We start from the raw sequence: 23,380 nt of genomic DNA on the forward strand, positions 1-23,380 counted from the left end.
GGGTGCGACGGGTGCAGTTGCACCTGTCGCGATTTTCAGTGTCTGCCACGCAGACACTGAAAATCTATGTGGGGCCCTGTTAGGGGGCCCCACAACACCCGTTCCCGCCAGCCAGGTTCTGGAGGTGGAAACCGCCAGAACCAGGCTGGCGGGAAGGGGGTCGGAATCCGCCGCCGTGGAGGATTCCCAGGGGCAGCGGGAAACCGGCGGGACACCGCCGGTTTCCCGTTTCTGACCGCGGCTGTACCGCTGCGGTCAGAATGCCCATGGAAGCACCGCCAGCCTGTTGGCGGTGCTTCCGCGGTCGTTGGCCCTGGCGGTCCATGACCGCCAGGGTCAGAATGACCCCCTTGGTGTGGTACATAGGCTGTCTATGGGAGTTGTCACCGGTGTGGTCATAATTTGGCAGTAGTTACCGCCAGCTTGTTGGCGGTATTACCGCCACTTTATTACTCACCGCCAGGGTCGTAATGAGGGCCAAAATATTTTAAACTATACCTAACACATTATTAATAGTAACATATAACATATACATTTCATGCTCTGAAGAACTGGGATCCTTAATTAGCTTTTCGTAGCTACTCAATGGGTAATAATATGATAAAATGTTGTAAAATGGACTTAAAGTGAAAACATGGTGTTCAAATAGAATTAAAACTAGACTACTGCTGCATTGGAGTTGATTATTTATTTTCATGTGGACTTAAAAATATATTACATTGTAAAAAACTGAGCACAGACTATTTACCTTTTAAACATATAAAATATGTAGAAAATGTTTGTTTGCAAATACTTGTAATAAAACACTGCAACTTAGTCCATAATTTGTTATTGTAAAAAATGTTAATCTGTTTTTTTTTTCTTACTTATTTTAATTTTTCTAACCATTAAAATGTTTCTGAGCTTGAACTATATGTTTTCATAGTCTACGGTTAGCACTCTGTATTGTGAAGAAACAACCTACTATGTCTATTTAAATGTTTCTGTTTGTACTGCATTCAATACCCTTGTATCTGTGTTGCTGCATCTGTTTTGTAATATAATGTTCATACATGATTACAGAGTTAGGCAACATATAATGCTTTTTTGTTTCTAAGGTTTCTAAGAAATGCCATTTCTTGTAATAAGACAATTATTAATGCATTTTATTTACATTTAATATGATACAAATTATATCGAAACAGGTCCTCATTATTTTATATGTATATTGTGTTAATGTAAAATAACGTATTATTGAGTAGCTGTTTTAAGATATAACATTTTTAATAATAATTGATCTATTGTCCAAATCTATATATGTTAAAAAATTACAATATTATACATGATAAATATAACTGTATTAAACACATTCGAACCTGCTTACCAAAACATTCACAATTTATGTGTATGACTAAAGTCAAACATTTAATCAAATGCATGTTTAGGTGGTATAGCATTCAAACTCAACTTCCATAAACTTTGGTGAAAGGGCAAACTAGTCAATAATTTTGTGAAAAAGTAACTTTTTACCATAAACACCGCCATTTTCTTTGAACAAACTTACTGAAAACTTGACTTTGCACTTGGACAATGCTATTCAGGCAGGTGAATGTGCTCTGACCCTTAAAATCCGATAAAATTGTCCAACTCATAATGAATACCTCCATGGCATGGAAACGCAAATATCACCTCTAAACTGCAGCACTTATTTTTCCATCCACTAGTGTGACAAAGGAAAACATGGCTTTAGGCCATTGTAGCCTAACTGCTGCAGTTTAAATCTGCAGCGTGGCATGTCAAAATAACTCTCTTGACATGGGAAAAAACCTTCTTTTTTAATAATAATAAGTCACCCCTAAGTAGGCTTTGTAGCCACAAGATTTGGACACACAGGTGGTCATTATAACGCTGGCGGTCGGTGTTAAAGCAGCGGTAAAACCGCCAACAGACTGGTGGCAAAAATGTTTTAATTACGACCATGGCGGAAACCACCAACATAGACAGCCACTTTAACACTCCGACCGCCAAGGCGGTACAAACACCGCGGCGGTAACCGCAAACAGACAGGCGGAAGACAATGTACCACCCACAGAATTACAACAGGCCAATCCGCCACCTTTTCCGGGGCGGATTCACCGCGAACAAAAACACAGCGGAAACAGGACTTAGAAGGCTAAACGCTCACCTCTACACATCCCACGAGGAACCAGGACACAATGGAACCGGAACTTCAAATTCTTCCTGCCTTTATCTTCCTGCTCCTCTGCCTGGAGCCCGAACGCCGGCGGAAAGGCCACGGTGAGTACTGCACCTATGACACAGGGGAGGGGGAGCGAAAAAACAGTGACACACACATGCAACACGCAACACTCCCACCCCCACCCTCACCCACGACAACACACACTAATACATCATGATAAATTACAGTTACACCCCCCAAACCCCCCTGGAAGAATACATGGACAAAGGGAAATGAGTTGAATGATTGCAATATATCCAAAGACAGTAATCAAAAATATATGCATATATAAAGATATTCACACTATAAACAAATATATATGCCAAGAATAAAAGTCCAAGGTATTCCACTATCGTAGTCTGTGGTCCACTGGGCCCAAAAGGCATGGGCGAGGCCCACACTAAATACCCGAACAAGACGGAGAGAACACTGCTGGGGCATCAGATAGAAATAAAACAGGCAACTCAGGGGGAAGGGAAGGGGGGGCACCTCAGCTGGATGAGTGCAAAACGCCAGATCCACGAGGGGGCTCCATGCCCACTGTTCAATCCTGGGAAGTGCAAAGCCACAGTCTCTCAGGTCTCTACAGTGGGTGGTTTGCCCACTGTTCAATCCTGGGGAGTGCAAAGCCACAGTCTCTCAAGTCTCTACTTTGGGTGGTTTGCCCACTGCTTTATCTTGGGGAGTGCAAAGCCACAGTCTCTCAAGTGGATGCCTTTCTCCACTGGTTCTGGAGGGGGTTTTGTGCCCAGAGTGCTTCATCCTGCCAATGACTGAGGTAATGGATGTCTTTCTCCACTGGTTCTGGAGGGGGCTTTGTGCCCAGAGTGCTTCATCCTGCCAAGGACTGAGGTAGTGGATGTCTTTCTCCACTGGTTCTGGAGCGGGCTTTGTGCCCAGAGTGCTTCATCCAGCTTGTGGTGGCCGCAGTAGCGTCGGAATCTTTGGCACTCACTTGCCTCGGTGCTGGTGGCTGCGGTGTCCTGGGAAGCGGCGCTGGTGGCGGTGGTGTCCTGGGCAGCAGTGCTGGTGGCGGCGGTGTCCTGAGCAGTGGTGCTGGTGGCAGCAGTGCCATGGGCAGCGGTGCTGGAGGCTGCGGTGTCTTGGGCATCGGTGCTGGTGGTGGTCTTTTTCACCGTGCAGTTTTTCCCAGACCTGCCGGTTTTAACGTGCCCCTTCCCCACCTTGGATGGTGGTGCTGCTGTCTCCACACTCCCAACTGTACCCCTGGGAGCGGCTTTGGTGGCTGATTTCTTTCTTCTCTCCTGCTTGGCACTGGCCATTTTTTTGTGCTTTACAGGTGGGGGACTGTCCGTACTCTGGCTCCTTGCCACACTGTCTGCCCTGCTGCCTGGCACACTCAAGAAGCCAGTTACTACTGGCACCACTGGTCCAGCAGATGATGTGGCTGAGGTGCTGGGTTGGGACCTTGAGAGGCGGGCCCTGGGAGACTGAAGGGGTGGGGGAGGTGAGGGGAAGAGGTCAAGGTTGGACCGGAAATGTTTTTGGAGAACACTGGGACGGGTAGATGGAGGGGGTTTGGGAGTGGAGGAAGAGGTAGTGGTCGTAGGAGGTGTACGTTTGCTGACTTTGGGTGAAGGTGCAGGGGCTGGAGGCTGTCGTGAGGTGGATGGCCGTTGGGTGGGTGCGTGGCTGCATTTGTGTAGTTTGGGATGAGGGCTCACAGACACACTGGTACAGGACACGGAGGATGTGTGAATGTTAGTGGGGGTGGTGAGTGCACGTGAGCGTGGTGTGGTGGTGGGTGTGCTGGTGATGGACATAGTGGATGAAGATGTAGTGCATGCAGGTGTGAGTGGAGACGAGACAGGGAGGGAGACGTGGAGGAGGGGGACACAGTGGAGGCAGTGGATGTTGGTGTGTCTGCATGTGTATGATGCATGCGTGAGTGTCTGTGGGATGTGTGGTGCTTATGTTTGCCAGAGCTTCCCTTGTGTTGTGAGATGTGTGCATGCTGGTCTGATGGTGTGTTTGGGATAGGCTGAGGTACAGGGGTTTAGGTCTGGGTGGAGGAAGTTGGAGGGGGGAGGATAGAGACAGGGACAATGGCTGCCATCAGTGCTGAAGCCAGAGTCTGAAAAGCTCTCTAATGGGCTGCCTGACCAGAATGAATGCCGTCCAGGTATGCATTGGTTTGTTGAAACTGCCTCTCTACACCCTGGATGGCATTCAAAATGGTAGACTTCCCAACAGTGAGGGACCTCACTGAGGGCAGCAGGGGTAACAGGGGCAAGGGCTGAGGTGCCTGGGGTGAAGGAGATGCCCACCCTCCTGGGTGAGCGGGCACAGGACACACGCTGAGGGGCTGCTGGGAGGGCGGTGCTGGTAAGGGGGGTGGCGGCTGTACCTGTAGATGCGGTGGGCACAGAGGCCATCAGAAGAGGAGTCTGTATCGCTGGTCTCAGCTCCTGTCCCCGCCGTGGAGTTCCCCTCGCCCTCCATCCCACTGGTGAATTCAGACTCTGTTGTGTCAGCCTCCAGGGCAGGTGGGATGCAGCTCCCTCCTGCTCCGGTGCCACTGCTCCTCCGCCTGATGATGCTAATGCATACAAGAACAGGGAGACCACAAAAAGGGGGGGGGAGACAGAAGAAAGACATGTTGGGTGCATGCAATACCGCTACCGTTGGCGGACACTACAGACACAGAAGCCCCCTGCACTACACCGTGCACTTGGAGTTCCCTAATCAATCACAGGGACATGGGTTACAAGGCTATGCCCGATTGCTGCACACATGGATGTCACAGGAGCCTGACTAGGTGTAGTTGGCACTGTACACAGGTGGGGTGGGGTGCCACAGGGCCTGCCTTAAGAAGGGACCTTGCATACTAAACTCACCCTGGCCTAGGGGAACCCACAGCCCACCTCCCCCACCCAGACACCTCCAATGCATGCTGAATCAGCTGAATGAGAGTGTACTCACCCCCTTGTGGCTCATGCGATGCCCTCAAGCGCCCATCCAACTCCGGGTATGCCACCGCCAGGTTCCTGAACATCAGGGGGGTCATGGTGAGACGGGCACCCCTCCCACGTTGGGAGGCCATCCCCAGCTGGGCCTCCGCTGTCTTCTTGCTCCAGCGGCGAATGTCCTCCCATCTTTTCTGGCAGTGGGTGCTCTGTCTGTGGTAGACCCCCAAGGGTCCGGACTTCCTTGGCGATGGCACGCCAAATGTCCTTCTTCTGGTGGGCGCTGACCTACAGGAATAGTACAGGAGAAAAGGAGAAGATATTACCGTCTGCACCGTCACAGTCATTGGCCCGCATCCCTACCCTTGCCATGACGCACATGCACTCACCGTCGTTTCATGCACGCCTCATTCTCACTCCCCCCATCTTTTATCCACACCACTCCACAGAGGCATTGCTCATACAGCATGCTCACAGTGTACTTACCTGTTTGTCTGAAGGACCTTAGAGTAGCGTGTACTGGGTAAGGAACCCTTCCACTAGTTTGTCCAACTCCTCCGTGCTGAAGGCAGGGGCCCTTTCCCCAGACGCACGAGCCATTGTCTCTTCCAGACTGAGGTCACAGCAGCACTTGCAGTGCAGGTCCTCTCCTGTAGAAGATCAGGTATCAAGTGATTGAACAGAGAGAAAATGGAGGTCACGTCCGCGGCGGTGCGTACTGTAACCGCCGGCGTACATCATCGTTGGCTCCTGGGACCCATAGGGTCCAATGTTAACCAATATAGGATTGCGCCGCGGTCTTCGACCGCCTACCACGATGGTGTACAACGCCAGCGCAGTTACCTCATATCCCCTTGTCCCACTTTACAGGTCAGGCAGCCGCCATTTCAGGGGGCCACATGGCATTATTTTGGACTGCATCACACATATCTATGCCTTGCTTAAACACTAATACAGGCATATGTGGATTTGCTAATATTTTCCAATAAAGCTGTGTTTACGTACCTCGGAGTTGGTTGACTGTCTGCTCGCTGTTCTCCTCATTAAGCACCGTCCGCTGGGGCATGTGAGGAGATGGCGGCATCCTCCGGTGTACAGACCTGTCGACAATGGAGGAGTGACATGTGATCATCACCTATAGACTTGATCGTACCACAATCCTGGAACTGTGTGCCCAGTTTGACCGAGACCTGATGTCAGCTATCCGCCATCCCACAGGAATCCCCCCTCAAGTGCAGGTGCTGTCAGTACTCCATTTCCTAGCAAGTGGGTCTTTTCACACTACAGTGGCCATGGCATCAGGGATGTCCCAGCCTATGTTTTCCAACGTGTTGTCCAGAGTGTTGTCTGCGCTGCTGAAACACATGCGGAGCTTCATCGTTTTCCCTCAGGTGGAGGATTTGCCTACAGTGAAAGGTGATTTCTATGCCCTGGGACATATCCCCAACATCATAGGTGCCATTGATGGGACACATGTGGCATTGGTACCCCCACGCAGGAGCGAACAGGTGTAAAGAAACCAGAAGAGTTACCATTCGGTGAATGTGCAGATGGTGTGTTTGGCAGACCAGTACATCTCCCATGTGAATGCCAAATTTCCTGGCTCAGTGCATGATGCTTACATTGTGAGGAATAGCAGCATCCCTTATGTGATGGGGCAACTCCAGAGGCACTGTGTGCGGCTATTAGGTGAGGACATGGACCCAATACAGTGTGACTAGGTGTCTGGGTCTGGGGATGTCCCTTTGAGTTAGTGTGTGTCTAACAGTTGTCCCTCGACATTTGCAGGTGACTCTGGTTACCCCAACCTGTCATGGCTATTGACCCCAGAGAGGAATCCCAGGACAAAGGCAGAGGAATGCTACAATGAGGCCCATGGGCGAACTAGGAGGATTATAGAGCGGACATTCGGCCTCTTGAAGGCCAGGTTCCGGTGCCTCCATATGACAGGTGGTTCCCTATTCTACTCACCAAAGAAGGTGTGCCAGATCATCGTGGCCTGCTGTATGCTTCACAACTTGGCTTTGCGACGTCAGGTGCCTTTACTGCAGGGGGATGGTCCAGATGGAGGTGTTGTGGCAGCTGTGGAGCCTGTGGTCAGTGAAGATGAGAAAGCAGAAGAAGAGGGCATAGACAACAGGAACACGATGATCCTGCAATACTTCCAGTAAGACACAGGTAAGAAGACAACACTGCCTGCTACATCTGATTTAATTCTACTACCTCTCATCTGTCTGTCATTTTCACCCAGTGTATGGTCACTGAGTTGTCACTTTCCCTTACAATTTCACAGATGTGTGTCCCACTGTGTGACATCTGCTTTGTTTCCGCATGGACTAGAGCTGTGTGACATAGGTATGTTGACATTACAATTTGATATAGCATTTTGCCACTGTATTGCTAATACACATTTTCGAGAGCACAGACAGGCTCCTGATTGTTTTGTGATTTAAGGGTGTTTATGTAAGTGCTCAATAGTGGAGGGGGTTGTAAAATGGTCAGGGGTGATGGTGGAGGAATGTCCATGGCAGGGTCCAGTCTATTAGTCTCACAGGTGCATTGTCCAAAGGTGCATAGGAAGTGGAGCTGGGGCAGTTTAAGTATGGACAGGGTGACAAAGTGGGATAGAAGGATGACAATCAGGGTGGTCTCATTTCTTGGCGGGGGTCTTGGCATTGTTCTCTGTCTTTGTCATGGATCTTAAGGACCGCTTGAGGGGTGGTTCTCCATCTGCAGGGGGTGGCGTGCTGGTGTGGTGGTCCTGTGGCGGTGCCTCCTGTCCACTAGCGCCAGCGGAGGTGGTGGGCAGTTCATCGTCCAGGCTAGTGTCAGGGGCCCCTTGTTGTGCCACAGTGTCCCTCCTGGTGTTGATGAGTCCCTTCAGCACCCCTACAATGGTGCCAAGGGTGGAATTGATGGATTTGAGTTCCTCCCTGAAGCCAAAATACTGTTCCTCCTGCAGCCACTGGGTCTCCTGAAACTTGGCCAGTACCGTTGCCATCGTCTACTGGGAATGGTTGTAGGCTCCCATGATGTTAGAGAGGGCCTCGTGGAGAGTGGGTTCCCTGGGCCTGTCCTCCCCCTGTCACAAAGCAGCCCTCCCAGTTCCCCTGTGTTCCTGTGCCTCTGTCCCCTGAACCGTGTGCCCACTACCACTGCCCCCAGGTCCCTGATGTTGTTGGGGTGGTGGGTTAGCCTGGGTTCCCTGTAGTGGTGGACACACTGCTGCTTTACGTGTCCTGGGGACAGAGGTATGTGCCCGCTGGGTGGGTGACGTGCTGGTGTTTCCAGAGGGGGGAAGCTCTGTAGTGGCCTGTGCCAGTTTGAGGGGAACCGACTGTCCCGAGGTCCCAGATGGGCCGGGCTGGTCATCTTGATCCAGTTGGACAGAGCTACTGTCATCACTGTGGGCCTCTTCTGTGGGTGGAGTGGACATATCTGGACCTTCCTGTCCAGTGACGTTGGGTAGGGGTCCTGTAGGGGTGTGAAGGCATGATTATTGCATCTGTGTGTGCCATGGTGTGCAATGGGTGGGTGACCCTGTACCCCAGTGCTTGCATTCCTGTGTAGGACCTTGTGTGATAATGGTTTAGGGGAGTGCATGGGTATGTGCAGTGGCCATACTTTGGTGATGGGTGTCCATGCTTTGGTGTTACATGCAGGGCTTGGGTTTGGGATGTGTGGTTTGTGATTTTGGGACATACATGAGGAGTTGGAGTGATGGGGTGAGGGCGAGGGTGGGGGTATATGATAGCATGCAGGTGGGTGGGGGATGAAGTAGTTAAAGGTTTGACCTACCAGAGTCCATTCCTCCTGCTACTCCTGCGAGGCCCTCAGGATGCAGTATAGCCAAGACCTGCTCCTCCCATGTTGTTAGTTGTGGGGGAGGAGGTGGGGGTCCGCCACCAGTCCTCTGAACCGCAAGGTGGTGTCTTGAGACCACGGAACAAACCTTCCCCCGTAGGTCGTTCCACCTCTTCCTGATGTCATCCCTAGTTCTTGGGTGCTGTCCCACTGCGTTGACCCTGTCCACGATTCTTCACCAAAGCTCCATCTTCCTAACTATGGTGGTGTGCTGCACCTGTGATCCGAATAGCTGTGGCTCTACCTGGATGATTTCCTCCACCATGACCCTGAGCTCCTCCTCAGAGAACCTGGGGTGTCTTTGCGGTGCCATGGGGTGGTGTGGGTAATGTGTGGGGTGGTGTGTGTTGTAATGTGTGGGGTGATATTTAGAGGTGTGTTGTGTGAGGTGCTTGGATGTTGTGTGAGTGATGGTGTTGAGTGGCTGTGGATGCTAGTTTGTAGATGGTGGTGTCTCTCTCTGGCCTTCAGTCGCAATTGTTGACCTAAGGGTTTGTGGGTGATGTGGTTGTGTGTTTTATATTGAATTGGGTGTGTGGGAGTGATGTGTGTATGTGTATTAGGTGTGTGTATTTTGATTTGAGTTTTGTAAATGTGTGTGTATTTTGAGCACGACGGTGTGTACCGCCAACGGAATACCGTGGTTGAAAGACCGGCGCGTGGATTCGTGGGTCGTGATAGTGTGGGCGTATTCCTGTTGGCGTGACGGTGGAGGTTTTGTTATCACCAGTTTATCACTGACCTTTGGTGTGGCGGACTTGTGTGGGTGTCTGGATTTTGGAGGATTCCGAGCTGTGGGTCATAATGACCGTGGCAGAATTCTGCGGCCACGGCGGTTGGTTGGCAGTCTTCTGCACGGCGGTTAGCGGCTTTTACCGCCAATGTTGTAATGACCCCCACAGTATTTAAAAAAGCCCCCAAACCCTATTGTCAATGTTATTGTAGTAGACTCTGGCTCTCATATTAGATGGTTAGAGAACATTTTAAAATATTACTTCTGAGACCTCAGATTTCAGGCCGACCAGAACTGATTCACACACTACTGATAATTTATATTAAAATCCTATTTCATTGTAAAATTAGATTCTTAACAAATACTTAGGAAAAATAACTTTTAGAAAGTTACCTTTTAACTATCTGAAGTTTCTTGAGCATAATGTACATTGATGCTTCATCCTAATAAGGTGTGAAAACTCCTCACAGACCCGAACAATGACTTATGTCTGATGATAGGATAATCTGGGCATGGGAGAGGAGATCTCCTAAAGCTCAGTATGTGCACCTGGAGAACCTCCAGTAACTTCATTAACTTGAACAAAGGAACCCTGTATATTCACATTTTTTGTCTAAGGGGAAAACTAAGGAATGGGAATTCTTTGCTCTGTGTCTTGGGTAGCCAATTGGGCACCAGCCCAGAGGGAAGGAGAGCTGGTCCCAAAGCCAGTGAGGTGTAGCTTGTGATGAGGCGACTGCTCATTTTCCTAAACACACCCTTGCCTGGCACAAAAGTTATTTCCAAGGGCAGAAAGCTTATGTCATATTGGAAAATCCTTAGTCTAGTTCACTCTGAGACAGTTTGTAGTAAGGGAAACAGGATGTGCGGTAGAAGTGAGCAGGGTTGCTCAAGGGAACTTTTTCCCTATTGGTTAAGGAATGTTCAGGAGTCACCTCCACCTGCTGGTAGTAAAGCATACAAAATTGGCACCTCCCCCACAACCTTTCACAGCACTTTCTGCAGAACAGAAGAAGGATTGCACCTGCTGTCTGAAGCTTGAGGGGGCCTGAAGAGCTGGACCTCCTCCCATGTGTACCCGAGACAGACAAGTGGACTCCAAAGGTCAGTTGGTTGACTTCCTGTGTGGCTACAGGCACACAAGAAACACAAAAGTCCTTTTTCTTGGAGTAGCCAGTTGCAACTAGATGATGACTGGGCCCTGCTGTGGCCTCTATTGGAGTTAGTTCGGACCCGTAAGTGCTGTCTCTGAGGCCCTGGACCAGTCATTGTGCCCAGTTTGATTTTTCCAACAATCTCTAAAAAAGGGGACTTAAAAATTTCAAGACTTCCAGAGGACAAATGACCCAAGTCCATTCCACCAAGTCTCAACCTTACTGAAAACCAAGTTGATCTCTCGTGAAAAATTTTGCCAATCAAAAAAGTAGATCAGTCGACCTTCACTGCAGTCTTTTGAGTTTCGTTGTCATCCCCGTGGATACAGACTGCAGTTTTGCCCAGCTGAACAATTCTGAGCTTCTAAAAAGAAACCAGTTTAGAATGAAGAAATCTTGACCAGTCAAAGGAGCGAACAGTATCCGACTGGCAAGAGGACTTCCCTATGTGCAATCATTTGAACTTTTCCTGCTCTGAGCTTTTCCCGCCAAAAACAATAGCTTCAGTGGGCCTTCATTCAACAGCCATCCTGCTTTGCAAGGTTTTCCTCTGATGCAGACTACAACTTTGCCCCGCTGAAGATGTTTGACTTCCATTTCAGAGACGAAAGGCCTAATTTAGATCTTGGTGAGACTCTTGTCATCCCTCCATGGCGGCTGTTTCATGTACTCCATTGAGCTGACAGAGTTCAGCCCGTCCTATTCAGATGTGTGGTAGCTGAACCTCCATCTGCATTGTCAGAGTGTTTTCCGTCATATCTGCGGCACACAGCCGATGCTGTGGTGGGCTTCTCTGTCACCTTCAGGGTGGCAGGATTGAGCAGAGCATATTAATATTTCACAGATGTATTGGCATTGTTCTAGCTGCGGATTTCTGAAAGCAGGATACTGTTGTGGAATGTGTTCAACATTGGACAATGCCTGTGACTACTGATGGATGACTGTATCACACACTTGATGTGTTTTGGCTAATTGTTTTCTCCTGTATACCACACTATAAAGCACACTCTATTTCAGGGCATGATCCTTTGCCAATGCACTGCAACAGAACAACTTGATGCAGAACTGTTGACACAGAATTAGGGTTTTATTTTGTTTTGTGTTCTCTTGTCTCCTCTCTTTTAATTTAACTTCTGCATCCCCTGCGGCCCCTCCTGCCTCCCCCTCCTTCTCACCTCTTCGTTTTAGCATTTTCCCCGCCGCTGTGTCCCCTGCGGCCCCTCCCGCCTCCCTCTTCCTTTCTCACCTCTTTGTTTAGCTTTTTCCCCGCCACTGCGTCCCGTGCGGCCCCCCCGCCTCCCCCCTCCTTTCTCACCTCTTCGTTTAGCCTTTTCCCCACCGCTGCGTCCCCTGCAGCCCCTCCCACCTCACCCCTCCTTCTCACCTCTTGTTTTAGCCTTTTCCCCTCCGCTGCATCCCCTGCGGCCCCTCCCGCCTCCCCCCTTCTCACCTCTTCGTTTAGCATTTTCCCCGCCGCTGCGTCCTCTGCGGCCCCTCTGGCCTCCCCCCTCCTTTCTCACCTCTTCGCAGCCCCACCCCTAGCCCTCTCATTGGACAGGCCCTCCCACCTCCCAGCTGCCACTCCCACCCTCCCCTTCTCTTATGGTAGCCGCGGCGCGCTAGCAGGGAGCAACCTTTGATCCCGCTTGCAGGTAGGTCGCTCCCCGCTCCACCTTCCGCTCTACCTCCTTTCCCATTTCCTTTGTGCACTTGTCCCCGCCGCTGCATCCCCTGCGGCCCCTCCCGCCTCCCCCTCCTTCTCACCTCTCTCTTCGTTTTAGCCTTTTATCTGCCGCTGCATCCCCTGCTGCCCCTCCCGCCTCCCACCTCCTTCTCACCTCTTCGTTTTAGCCTTTTCCCCGCTGCTGCGTCCCCTGCAGCCCCTCCCGCCTCCCCCTCCTTTCTCACCTCTTCGTTTAGCCTTTTCCCCTCCGATGCATCCCCTGCAGCCCCTCCCACCTCCCTCCCTCCTTTCTCACCTCTTCGTTTAGCCTTTTCCTCGCCGCTGGGTCCGCTGCGGCCCCTCCCGCCTCCCCCCTCCTTCTCACCTTTTAGTTTTAGCCTTTTCCCCGCTGCTGCTTCCCCTGCGGCCCCTCCCACCCCCCTCTCCTTCTCACCTCTTAGTTTTAGCCTTTTCCCCGCCGCTGCGTCCCCTGCGGCCCCTCCCGCCTCCCCCCTCCTTCTCACCTCTTTGTTTTAGCCTTTTCCCCACCACTGCGTCCCCTGCGGCCCCTCCCACCTCCCCCCTCCTTTCTCCCCTCTTTGTTTAGCCTTTTCCCCACCGCTGTGTCCCCTGCGGCCCCTTCCCCTCCTTTCTCACCTCTTCGTTTAGCCTTTTCCCCGCCGCTGCATCCCCTGCGGCCCCTCCCACCTCCCCCCTCCTTTCTCACCTCTTTGTTTAGCCTTGTCACCGCCGCTGCGTCCTCTGCGGCCCCTCCCGCCTCCTTTTTTCGCCTCTTCGTTTAGCCTTTTCCCCGCCGCTGCGTCCCCTGCGTCCCTGCCCCCCAGCCCTCTCATTAGACAGGCCCTCCCACCTCCCAGCTTCCACTCGCACCATCCCCTCCTCTTATGGCAGCCGCGGTGCGCTAGTAGGGAGCAACCTTTGACCCTGCTTGCAGGTAGGTCGCTCCCGCTCCACCTTCCACGCTACCTCCTTTCCCATTTCCTCTGTGCACTTTTCCCAGCCGCTGCGTCCCCTGCAGCCCCTTCCGCCTCCCCCCTCCTTCTCACCTCTTCGTTTTAGCCTTTTCCCCGCGGTTGCGTCCCGTGTGGCCCCTCCCACCTCCCCCCTCCTTCTCTCCTCTTGGTTTTAGCCTTTTCCCCGCTGCTGCGTCCCCTGCGGCCCCTCCCATCTCCCACCTCCTTCTCACCTCTTTGTTTTAGCCTTTTCACGGCTCTGCGTCCCCTGCGGCCCCTCCCGCCTTCCCCCTCCTTTCTCACCTCTTCGTTTAGCCGTTTCCCCACCTCTGCGTCATCTGCGGCCTCTCCTGCCTCCCCCCTCCTTTCTCACCTCTTCGTTTAGCCATTTCCCTGCCGCTGCGTCCCCTGCGGCCCCGCCCCCCAGCCCTCTCTTTGGACAGGCCCTCCCACCTCCCAGCTGCCACTCCCACCCTCCCCTCCTCTTATGGCAGCCGCGGCGCGCTAGCAGGGAGCAACCTTTGACCCCGCTTGCAGGTAGGTCGCTCCCCGCTGCACCTTCCGCTCTACCTCCTTTCCCATTTCCTTTGTGCACTTTTCCCCGCCGCTGCATCCCCTGCGGCCCCTCCTGCCTCCCCCTCCTTCTCACCTCTCTCTTCGTTTTAGCCTTTTACCTGCCACTGCATCCCCTGCGGCCCCTCCCGCCTCCCACCTCCCACCTCCTTCTCACCTCTTCGTTTTAGCCTTTTCCCCGCTGCTGCGTCCCCTGCAGCCCCTCCCGCCTCCCCCTCCTTTCTCACCTCTTCGTTTAGCCTTTTCCCCTCCAATGCATCCCCTGCAGCCCCTCCCACCTCCCCCCCTCCTTTCTCACCTCTTCGTTTAGCCTTTTCCTCGCCGCTGGGTCCGCTGCGGCCCCTCCCGCCTCCCCCCTCCTTCTCACCTTTTAGTTTTAGCCTTTTCCCCGCTGCTGCTTCCCCTGTGGCCCCTCCCACCTCCCCCCTCCTTCTCACCTCTTAGTTTTAGCCTTTTCCCCGCTGCTGCGTCCCATGCGGCCCCTCCTGCCTCCCCCCTCCTTCTCACCTCTTTGTTTCAGCCTTTTCCCCACCACTGTGTCCCCTGTGGCCCCTCCCACCTCCCTCCTCCTTTCTCCCCTCTTCGTTTAGCCTTTTCCCCACCGCTGCGTCCCCTGCGGCCCCTCCCCCTCCTTTCTCACCTCTTCGTTTAGCCTTTTCCCCGCCGCTGCATCCCCTGCGGCCCCTCCCACCTCCCCCCTCCTTTCTCACCTCTTCGTTTAGCCTTGTCACCGCCGCTGCGTCCCCTGCGGCCCCTCCCGCCTCCCCCCTCCTTTTTTCGCCTCTTTGTTTAGCCTTTTTCCCGCCGCTGCGTCCCCTGCGTCCCTGCCCCCCAGCCCTCTCATTAGACAGGCCCTCCCACCTCCCAGCTTCCACTCGCACCATCCCTTCCTCTTATGGCAGCCGCGGTGCGCTAATAGGGAGCAACCTTTGACCCTGCTTGCAGGTAGGTCGCTCCCGCTCCACCTTCCACGCTACCTCCTTTCCCATTTCCTCTGTGCACTTTTCCCAGCCGCTGCGTCCCCTGCAGCCCCTCCCACCTCCCCCCTCCTTCTCTCCTCTTGGTTTTAGCCTTTTCCCCGCTGCTGCGTCCCCTGCGGCCCCTCCCGTCTCCCACCTCCTTCTCACCTCTTCGTTTTAGCCTTTTCACGGCTCTGCATCCCCTGCGGCCCCTCCCGCCTCCCCCCTCCTTTCTCACCTCTTCGTTTAGCCGTTTCCCCACCTCTGCGTCATCTGCGGCCTCTCCTGCCTCCCCCCTCCTTTTTCACCTCTTCGTTTAGCCTTTTCCCTGCCGCTGCGTCCCCTGCGGCCCCGCCCCCCAGCCCTCTCATTGGACAGGCCCTCCCGCCTCCCAGCTGCCACTCCCACCCTCCCCTCCTCTTATGGCAGCCGCGGCGTCTGCGCCCGTCCGCGCCTGGACCGCGCCCAGCGCCAGAACCCCTGGCCCTCTCAGACACACCTACTCCCCCCTCACCCTCCACTCTCTCAACCCAGACCCCGCCCCACATGCACCACATCTAGCCCCACACACACTCATGGCCCCTTCACCTGCCACACCTGCCACTTCTCCTGCTCGTCATCCCTCACACCACACACCAACCATAGCGACCCCGAAAACAGCAGCTCCAAAAATGGAAGGGCCCTAGAACCACTAGTATCCTGTATAGATGCCTGTTTTGTGGAGTAGGGGACTTAACCAGAGGACAAGGACCCACGTCCTCTAAGTCAAAACAGTATGCAAAGAAGGTGAAGTCCCACTTGGAAAATTATTGTTTTTATTGTTATGCCGACATTGCAGGCCCAGTTATACAATCAGTCACTGGTTAACAAAACACGAAGTGCGGTCCAAGGTCCAAAAATTATATAGTAACCAAGGAAAAAGGAGAATCAGCCAACACGTGTTTCGCCCCCTATGGCAACCATAGCGACCCCACCTTCAACAAACACAACACCCCCAACACAAGACTCACCCACCCTGCCCCCACCATCCAACCCCGCAGCACACCAGCCCACAATCAGAACACACCCCGCAACAACACCCTCACGCACCACACCAATGCCACCCACCACAACCACCTGAACTGCCTGCTTCTCAACATCCGCTCCCTTCACAAACATGCCATAGAACTCTGGGACCTCATCAAATCACACTCACCTGACATCGCCTTCCTCACGGAAACCTGGACAAACCCCTCCTCAGAACTCCATCATCAATGAACTTGCCAAACCCAAAGCCAGCAACATAGACCTCACACACACACAGCCCCTATGTGACGCCCTTTCCAACCACTTCCTCTTCAAAATCCTGGACATCCACAACAGCTTCATACCACAGACCCACCACACATACTCCTCACTCACCCAACTCGACCCCGACTCAAGACCCCCCACCACACCATCCACATGGACCCCCACCATACACGAAGAAACCGAAAAAACCATGAACACCATCCACTCCGGTTCCCCCTCCGACCCCTGTCCACACCGCATCTACAACAAAGCTAGCCCTACCATCGCCCCCATACTCTACAACATAATCAACTCCTCTTTCGACTCCGCCACCTACCCAGACCCCTGGAAGCACGCGGAAATTACTGCTCTCCTAAAAAAAAAAAGCCGACACGGAGATCCTCTCCAACTACCGCCCCATCTCCCTCCTCCCTTTCCCCGCCAAGGTTACAGAGAAATTAGTCAACACCCACCTATCCCACTTCCTCGAAGCAACTAACACCCTTGACCCCTCACAATCTGGGTTCCGCAAGAACCACAGCACAGAAACCGCCCTCATGGCATGCACTGACGATATCAGGACCAAAGTCGACAAAGGCGAGTCCGTCGCACTCATCCTCCTAGACCTCTCCGCATCTTTTGACACCGTCTGCCACCACACACTCCGCACACGCCTCCACAACATAGGAATCCGCCACAAAGCCTTAGACTGGCTCACATCCTTCCTCACCGACCGGACCCAGAGAGTCCGCCTCCCGCCCTTCCACTCCAACACTACCAAGATCACCTGCGGAGTCCCCCAAGGGTCCTCCCTCAGCCCCACACTCTTCAACATCTACATGATCCCCTTGGCCAACATCCTCCGAGCACACTTAATCACTATCCTCTCCTATGCGGATGACACCCAACTCATCCTCACCCGCAACCCCACCACCGCCAAACCAACCTACATGCCGCTCTCCTCGACACCGCCAACTCGATAACCACTAACCACCTCAAGCTCAACTCAAACAAAACCGAGATCATCATCTTCGGCCCCAACAAAACCGCATGGGATGACTCCTGGTGGCCCACCGCCCTAGGCCCCGCACCCACCCCCGCAACCCACGCACGCAACCTCGGCATCATCCTCAACCCCTCCCTCTCCATGACACAGCAAATCAATGCTCTAATCTCCTCCTGCTTCCACACACTCCGCACTCTAAAAAAATCCTTCAAATGGATCCCCCCAGAAACCAGAAAGACAGTCACCCACGCACTCATCAGCAGCAGACTGGACTACGGTAATGCCCTCTACGCCCGCACCACACTCAAACTCAAATGCAAACTCCAAAGAATCCAGAACACAGCCGCGTGCCTTGTCCTTGGCCTCCCCCGCCATGAACGAATATCACCACACCTCAAATCCCTTCACTGGCTCCCCATAGACAAGAGAATCACATTCAAGATCCTCATGTCTTTCTCCTACCTCGCCCCCAAAACCTGGAACTCCCTCCCCACCGACGTTCACAAAACCAAAGACCTACTGGTCTTCAGAAAGAACCTCAAGACATGGCTGTTCGATCAGTAACCCTCCCTGCCTCCCCCCTTGTTCCCCACCCCAGCGCCTTGAGACCCTCACGGGTGAGTAGCACGCTCTACAATTTTTTTTTATTGATTGATTGATATTTCATTTAGTTTAATTTCCTTAAAATGGCAGAGAGAAGAATCCCCTGTTTCACAGGGCAAGGCTTGCCAGTCATGGTAGATAAAATCATTAGAGTAGAGCCACAATTCTTCGGAGTACAAGTACACAATACAACTACATCACTGAAAAGGCAAATGTGGACCAGAATAGTTGACAAAGTGAATGCTGTAGCAAACAACCTGTGCACACAGGAGAAAATTAGGAAGGGTTGGAACCACCTGCAAGGAAGAGTGTGTTCCATGGCCTCAAAGCATCACCTAAACTGGTGGCGATTCTCCTAGCCCTTCCCCCTACAACTATGGCCCTCATTATGAGTCTGGAGGTCAGAGTACCGCTGCGGTGGACTTGGTGGATGCCCCGCCAAGGGCCCAGAGGTGAAGACCACCATATCACAAGTACTGTGATGGCACCTGCAGAACACAGACAAGTCACTGATTGGCCCTCCACAGCAAAAGGGCTGGTGCATCAGGCAGCAGCCATTTTCAGCCTGGCGGTCAGGCAGTAGGCCACTACCACATTATAAGGTTGCACAACCCCAGGATTTCCGGGCTGGAACCACCACCACCAAAAGCCTGGAGGAAATGAACAATATAAAAGTGAACACCTACCTTCAGTAACACATGTACATCCATAGGCGCCATGGCAAGCAAATTGCAACTCCTCCCAATCTTCTACCTGGTCCTGCTACTCCCGGACCAGCGACAGCGATCACAACACCAACTGTAAGTACACCAGCCTAACACACACTGGAGGGAGCGATGTTAGTATACACACACACACACAACACACACACAGCACACATACAACATGGGAAGCCGAGCCCACACACACATGGAAATAAACACCCGTACCTACATACACACACACACATACACAAACGCATGCATGCTAATATGCACAACCACCACACATGGATGTGGAAGGAAATCCAGGACAAGGAGATTCCATCGACACCAACAGTGGGGTGGCGTAGATATATTAGAAAAGTGATAATTCTGAATGAAACTATGAATACACATCCAATCCAATAGTCCACAGTGCCCCAAGCACACTGGACACAAGATGACACCCCAACTTGACTCCTGACTGCAAACTGTAGGCCTCCACAGGGCAGGGGCATCAATGGGGTATGCAGGTACCTCAGGGGTGAGGTGAGGGGATTGGGGCTTGTGGGACTTGGTTGGGGGGTCCTTTTGTCTGGGCTTGGAGGGGGGTCCATAGGGGAGGACTTGGATGGGGGGTGCTTGGGCTTTCCCTTGGGAGGGGTGGGTTTAGCCAGGAAGAGGGGTTTTGGTTTGGCCTTGGAAGTGGAGGGAGTGGGCTTGGCCTGGGAAGTGGAGAGAGTGGGCTTGGCCTTGGAAGTGGAGGGAGTGGGCTTGGGCTTGGGTTTGGCAGCAGGAGCAGTAGACGTGACAGGGGCGGAAGTGGCAGGTGGCGGAGGTGCATGGACAGGGACAGTGGCAGGCTAGTAGGCGGAAGGCAGGGGCATTGGGAGGGTAGCAGGGTGCTTTGGGGGAACAGGAACTGGGTCAGAGGTGGGGAACAGGGAAATCCCATGAAGGAAAAGTTTTTTGGGGACACATGGGAAGTCAAGGAAAGGACGTATGGGAGTGGAGGGTGTGGGTATGGTTGTGAGGTGTGTACGTGTGGGTACCTTGGGTGCAGGTTTGTGGGTGGATGATATGTGTGCGCTGGGGGACTGTTGGGTGGGTGATTACGGGCGTTGAGATGTACTGGGAGGAGGTGCTGAGGAGATGCAGGGAGATGGCAGGTGGGACATGTGAGTGTATGTTGGGGTGGTGTCTACAGGTAAGGAGAATGTGCTGCATGTGGTTGTGTTGGCAGTTGTGGTGTCTGTGCCAGTGGTATATGGGGTGCATGAATGTGGGTCAGAGGAAGTGGTGATGGTGGCAGTGACCAAACATGTGGCAGGATCAGTGACTGATGTAGTGCTGACTGCAGGTGTAAGTGGTGTGTTGACTGTGAGTGGGGAGGTGGTGGGGGAGTCAATGCAGAGTGTGGATGTTGTCATGTCTGTATTTGTTTGGTGAGTGTGTGCATGGTGGTGGTGGCGTCTGTGATGCTTATGTCTGTCCTTGTGTACCGTGTCTGTTGATGTGTATGCATGTGTGTCAGTAGGTGTGCCTTGGATGAGTGGAGTGGGATGTGGGTATGGAAACAGGTAGCTGGAGGGGGGATGGAAGTAGAAGGGACCCTGGCTGCCATCAAGGAGGAGGCCAGAGCCTGAAACAATCTTTGTAGTCCAGACAAGGCACTTGGAATGTCTTCCAAGAATTCATTGAACTGTTGTATCTGGAATGCCAGTCCCTGGATGGCATTCACAATAGTTGTCTGCCCCACAGAGATGGACCTCAGTAGGTCAATAGCCTCCCCATTGAGTGCAGCAGGGCTGACTGGTGCAGAGATAGAGGTGCCAGCATCTCAGGTCCTCCCACCGATTTCTGCAATGGGTGGTCCGACGGGCATGGACCCCCAGGGTCCGCACTTGCTTGGCGATGGCACACCAAATCCCCTTCTTCTGATGGGTGCTGACCTGCATGGGAGACACAACACAGTCATGTAGAGTGTCATCCATGGGACAGCAGTGGATAGCACACAACACACTTCCACACCCACACGTCGTCAGCCAACATAGTCTTAGGCCCCTCACACATGTCCATGCTCCATACACACTGCCACCTACCAAGGCCCACATCCCCATGCACACAAATCACATACAGGAAAATGACATTGGGCACACCTGCTTCTCTATTGCCCCATACAACTGTCCATCCAGGGGCAGGACCCCGCCCACAAGCCTCTCCAACTCTCCCTGGGTGAAGGCTGGGGCCCTGTCTCCTGCAGGACGTGGCATCTTGGCTACCAGAATCAGAACACAGCAGCACACACAGTGGAGGTCTTCAGTGCACAAGGTTCAGGAGTCAAGTGAGCATGAGGACATGAAATGGCTGTTACGATCACCACAGACATAACTGTCACAGCCGGCAGCGATCAACATTGGCTCCTGCCTCCCAGATGCAACAGTTTTAACCAATGGTGAGTTGCACAGTGGTTGTAACCGCCTACAGCCATCATATGTTATGCTAGCAGGATGATCTCACTTTCCCCTGTCCCATGCATTCATACAGGTGGCTACCATTTTACATATCCAATGTGTAAAGTGCATGAAAGTTAGGTCGTTCTGGGTGACTTATGCTGGGCTGCAGCCACATCAACACTGTTGACACAGTCTATGATGCACAACATTAAACCAACTCTCTCCTATTGCCAGGTACAAGGGGTGGGTGAGGATGAGGATGCACTGGTATATAGGCCCCTAGTAGACCTTGCCACCCCAGAGGAGTGTCACATCATCCAGACCTATCGCCTTAACCGTGTGACCATAATGGAACTATTGGCCCAGTTAGAGCCAGATCTGTTGCCTTCCATTCGCTATCCGAATGTCATCCCTCCTACAGTACAGGTGTTGTCTGTCCTCCACTACCTTGCCTCAGGCTCCTTCCAGGTCACAGTGGCCCTCGCAAGTGGGATGTCACAGCCCATGTTCAGCAACGTCCTGAGGAATGTACTGTGTCCCCTGTTAAAACATATGGCCAGCTACATCTGGTTCCCCCGACGTGCAGAATTGCCCACTGTCAAGGCAGCGTTCTATGCTGTGGCACATGTCATTGAGGCCTTTGATGGCACCCAAATTGCCCTGGTGCCACCCAGGAGGAATGAAAAGGTGTACAGAAACTGCAAAAACCTTCATTCCGTCAATGTGCAGGTGGTGTGTCTCGCGGGCCAGTATATTTCCCAGGTCACAGGCAGGTACCCAGGCTCTGTGCATGATTCCTACACCCTGCGGAACAGCAGTGTCCCACACAAGATGGCACCACTCCAGAGGGACCGGGCCTGTCTCATCGGTATGTACCTCTGCATATATGTGCCCTTTAGCTCACTGCACCCTTGTGTCTCTGCCCTCTTGCCCTCCCGGTCTTGACATGCCTCTTCCCTCTATGCACACAGGTGACTCTGACTATCCCAACCTGCCCTGGCTCCTGACACCCGTGAGGTGTCCAACCTCAGCTGCAGAGGACCGTTACAATGAGGCCCACAGTCGTACCAGACGGGTCATTGAGCGATGTTTCGGCCTGCTGAAGGCCAGGTTCCTCTGTTTGCATGTCTCCAGGGGTGCCGTGCTCTACAACCCACAGAAGGTGTGCCAGATCATTGTGGCCTGCGTCTTGCTGCACAATCTGCCCCTGAGGCATCGCATCAAATTGCTGGATGCAGAGGAGGGGGTAACTGTGCTAGTGGCTGATGAAGGGGACATGGGGAGTGATGAAGAGGAGGAAGAATGAGGAGGCAGGTGACTCCAAGGCGGAGGTGATTCAACATTACTTCGACTCAGATGCAGGTATGTGTAAACTGTGTGGTATGTGTTCTCTACAACTGTCTGCCTGGTCCCTGATGCCACCTGTTGTCTGTCACCACTGCCGGTATTGGTTGCAGCTCTGACTCTGGGTGGGTTGGGGTGGGTGTCACATGTGCTCTTGACTGAGGTAGTCACAGTGTACAGGTCAGACTTATAGTCAGGCAGGTGTTTTGCTGGTGTACTTGTGTCATCAATGTGAATGTACAATGTCCCCTGAGTTGCCAGTCCAAGTGCTATGTGTGTGCCACACGGCATCTGTGCAGCATCTATCTTGGAAGCTGACATTGGCTGGGAGTGCTACATTGTTGTTGGTGGCAGTGAGTATGGGTTCAGGTCTGGCGCTAGGTGCTGTGAGGGTGGGACCTTTGGGCTGGTATTTGTTGTTTTTGTTTGTTGGTATTGGCCATATGGTTGTGGACCTGACGGGCATATTTTCTTGGATAACTCTTCCTACAGTGCATTTGTGTGGAGTTGGCATCTATGACTCCTACATTGTTGTCCCTGTTTTGATCTACTTTCAGGACAATGTTGTGGTGTTCTGTGCTCCCTGCCTGGGCTGTTGCCTCCATTGACACATGTCTCCAGCCACTGCCTGCTCCATGATCGACCTCCTGGCATTTTGCTCCACCCTCTGTCACCCTCTCATGAATGTGCTGGGTGATGGGTTGCCACTTGTGCACGTATTGGCAGTTCCATGCGTACTCATGGCAAATAAATAGGTAGACATGGACTGTGCTCAACTGTCGTTTATTTGGGATATACAAGTGCAAGGGGTGATCAGTGGGGTCATGGTGGCAGAGGTCATCAGAGTGGTGAGGCCAGCTGTAGGTAGTCCAGGTCCACTCTGCTGGCCATGGGTAGATGGAGATATACGAGTGGACAGTCAACAGGGTGTCACACACAAGGGAGAATGTTCAGGAG

At 52.8% G+C, this 23,380-nt stretch overlaps 1 protein-coding gene across 1 annotated transcript in view; it reads left to right on the forward strand.

The window, feature by feature from the left end:
• The window catches only part of LOC138301636 (putative nuclease HARBI1), a 32,483-nt gene extending 10,098 nt beyond the window's left edge, over positions 1-22,385 (forward strand). The window contains exons 2-3 of the mRNA XM_069242150.1: positions 21,314-21,947; positions 22,051-22,385. Coding sequence (XP_069098251.1) covers positions 21,314-21,947; positions 22,051-22,385 — 969 coding nt within the window. The remainder of the gene's footprint in view (positions 1-21,313; positions 21,948-22,050) is intronic.
• Positions 22,386-23,380: the final 995 nt, after the last annotated feature.

This window comes from Pleurodeles waltl, chromosome 6 (assembly GCF_031143425.1).
Source record: "Pleurodeles waltl isolate 20211129_DDA chromosome 6, aPleWal1.hap1.20221129, whole genome shotgun sequence".
NCBI classification, from domain to species: domain Eukaryota; kingdom Metazoa; phylum Chordata; class Amphibia; order Caudata; family Salamandridae; genus Pleurodeles; species Pleurodeles waltl.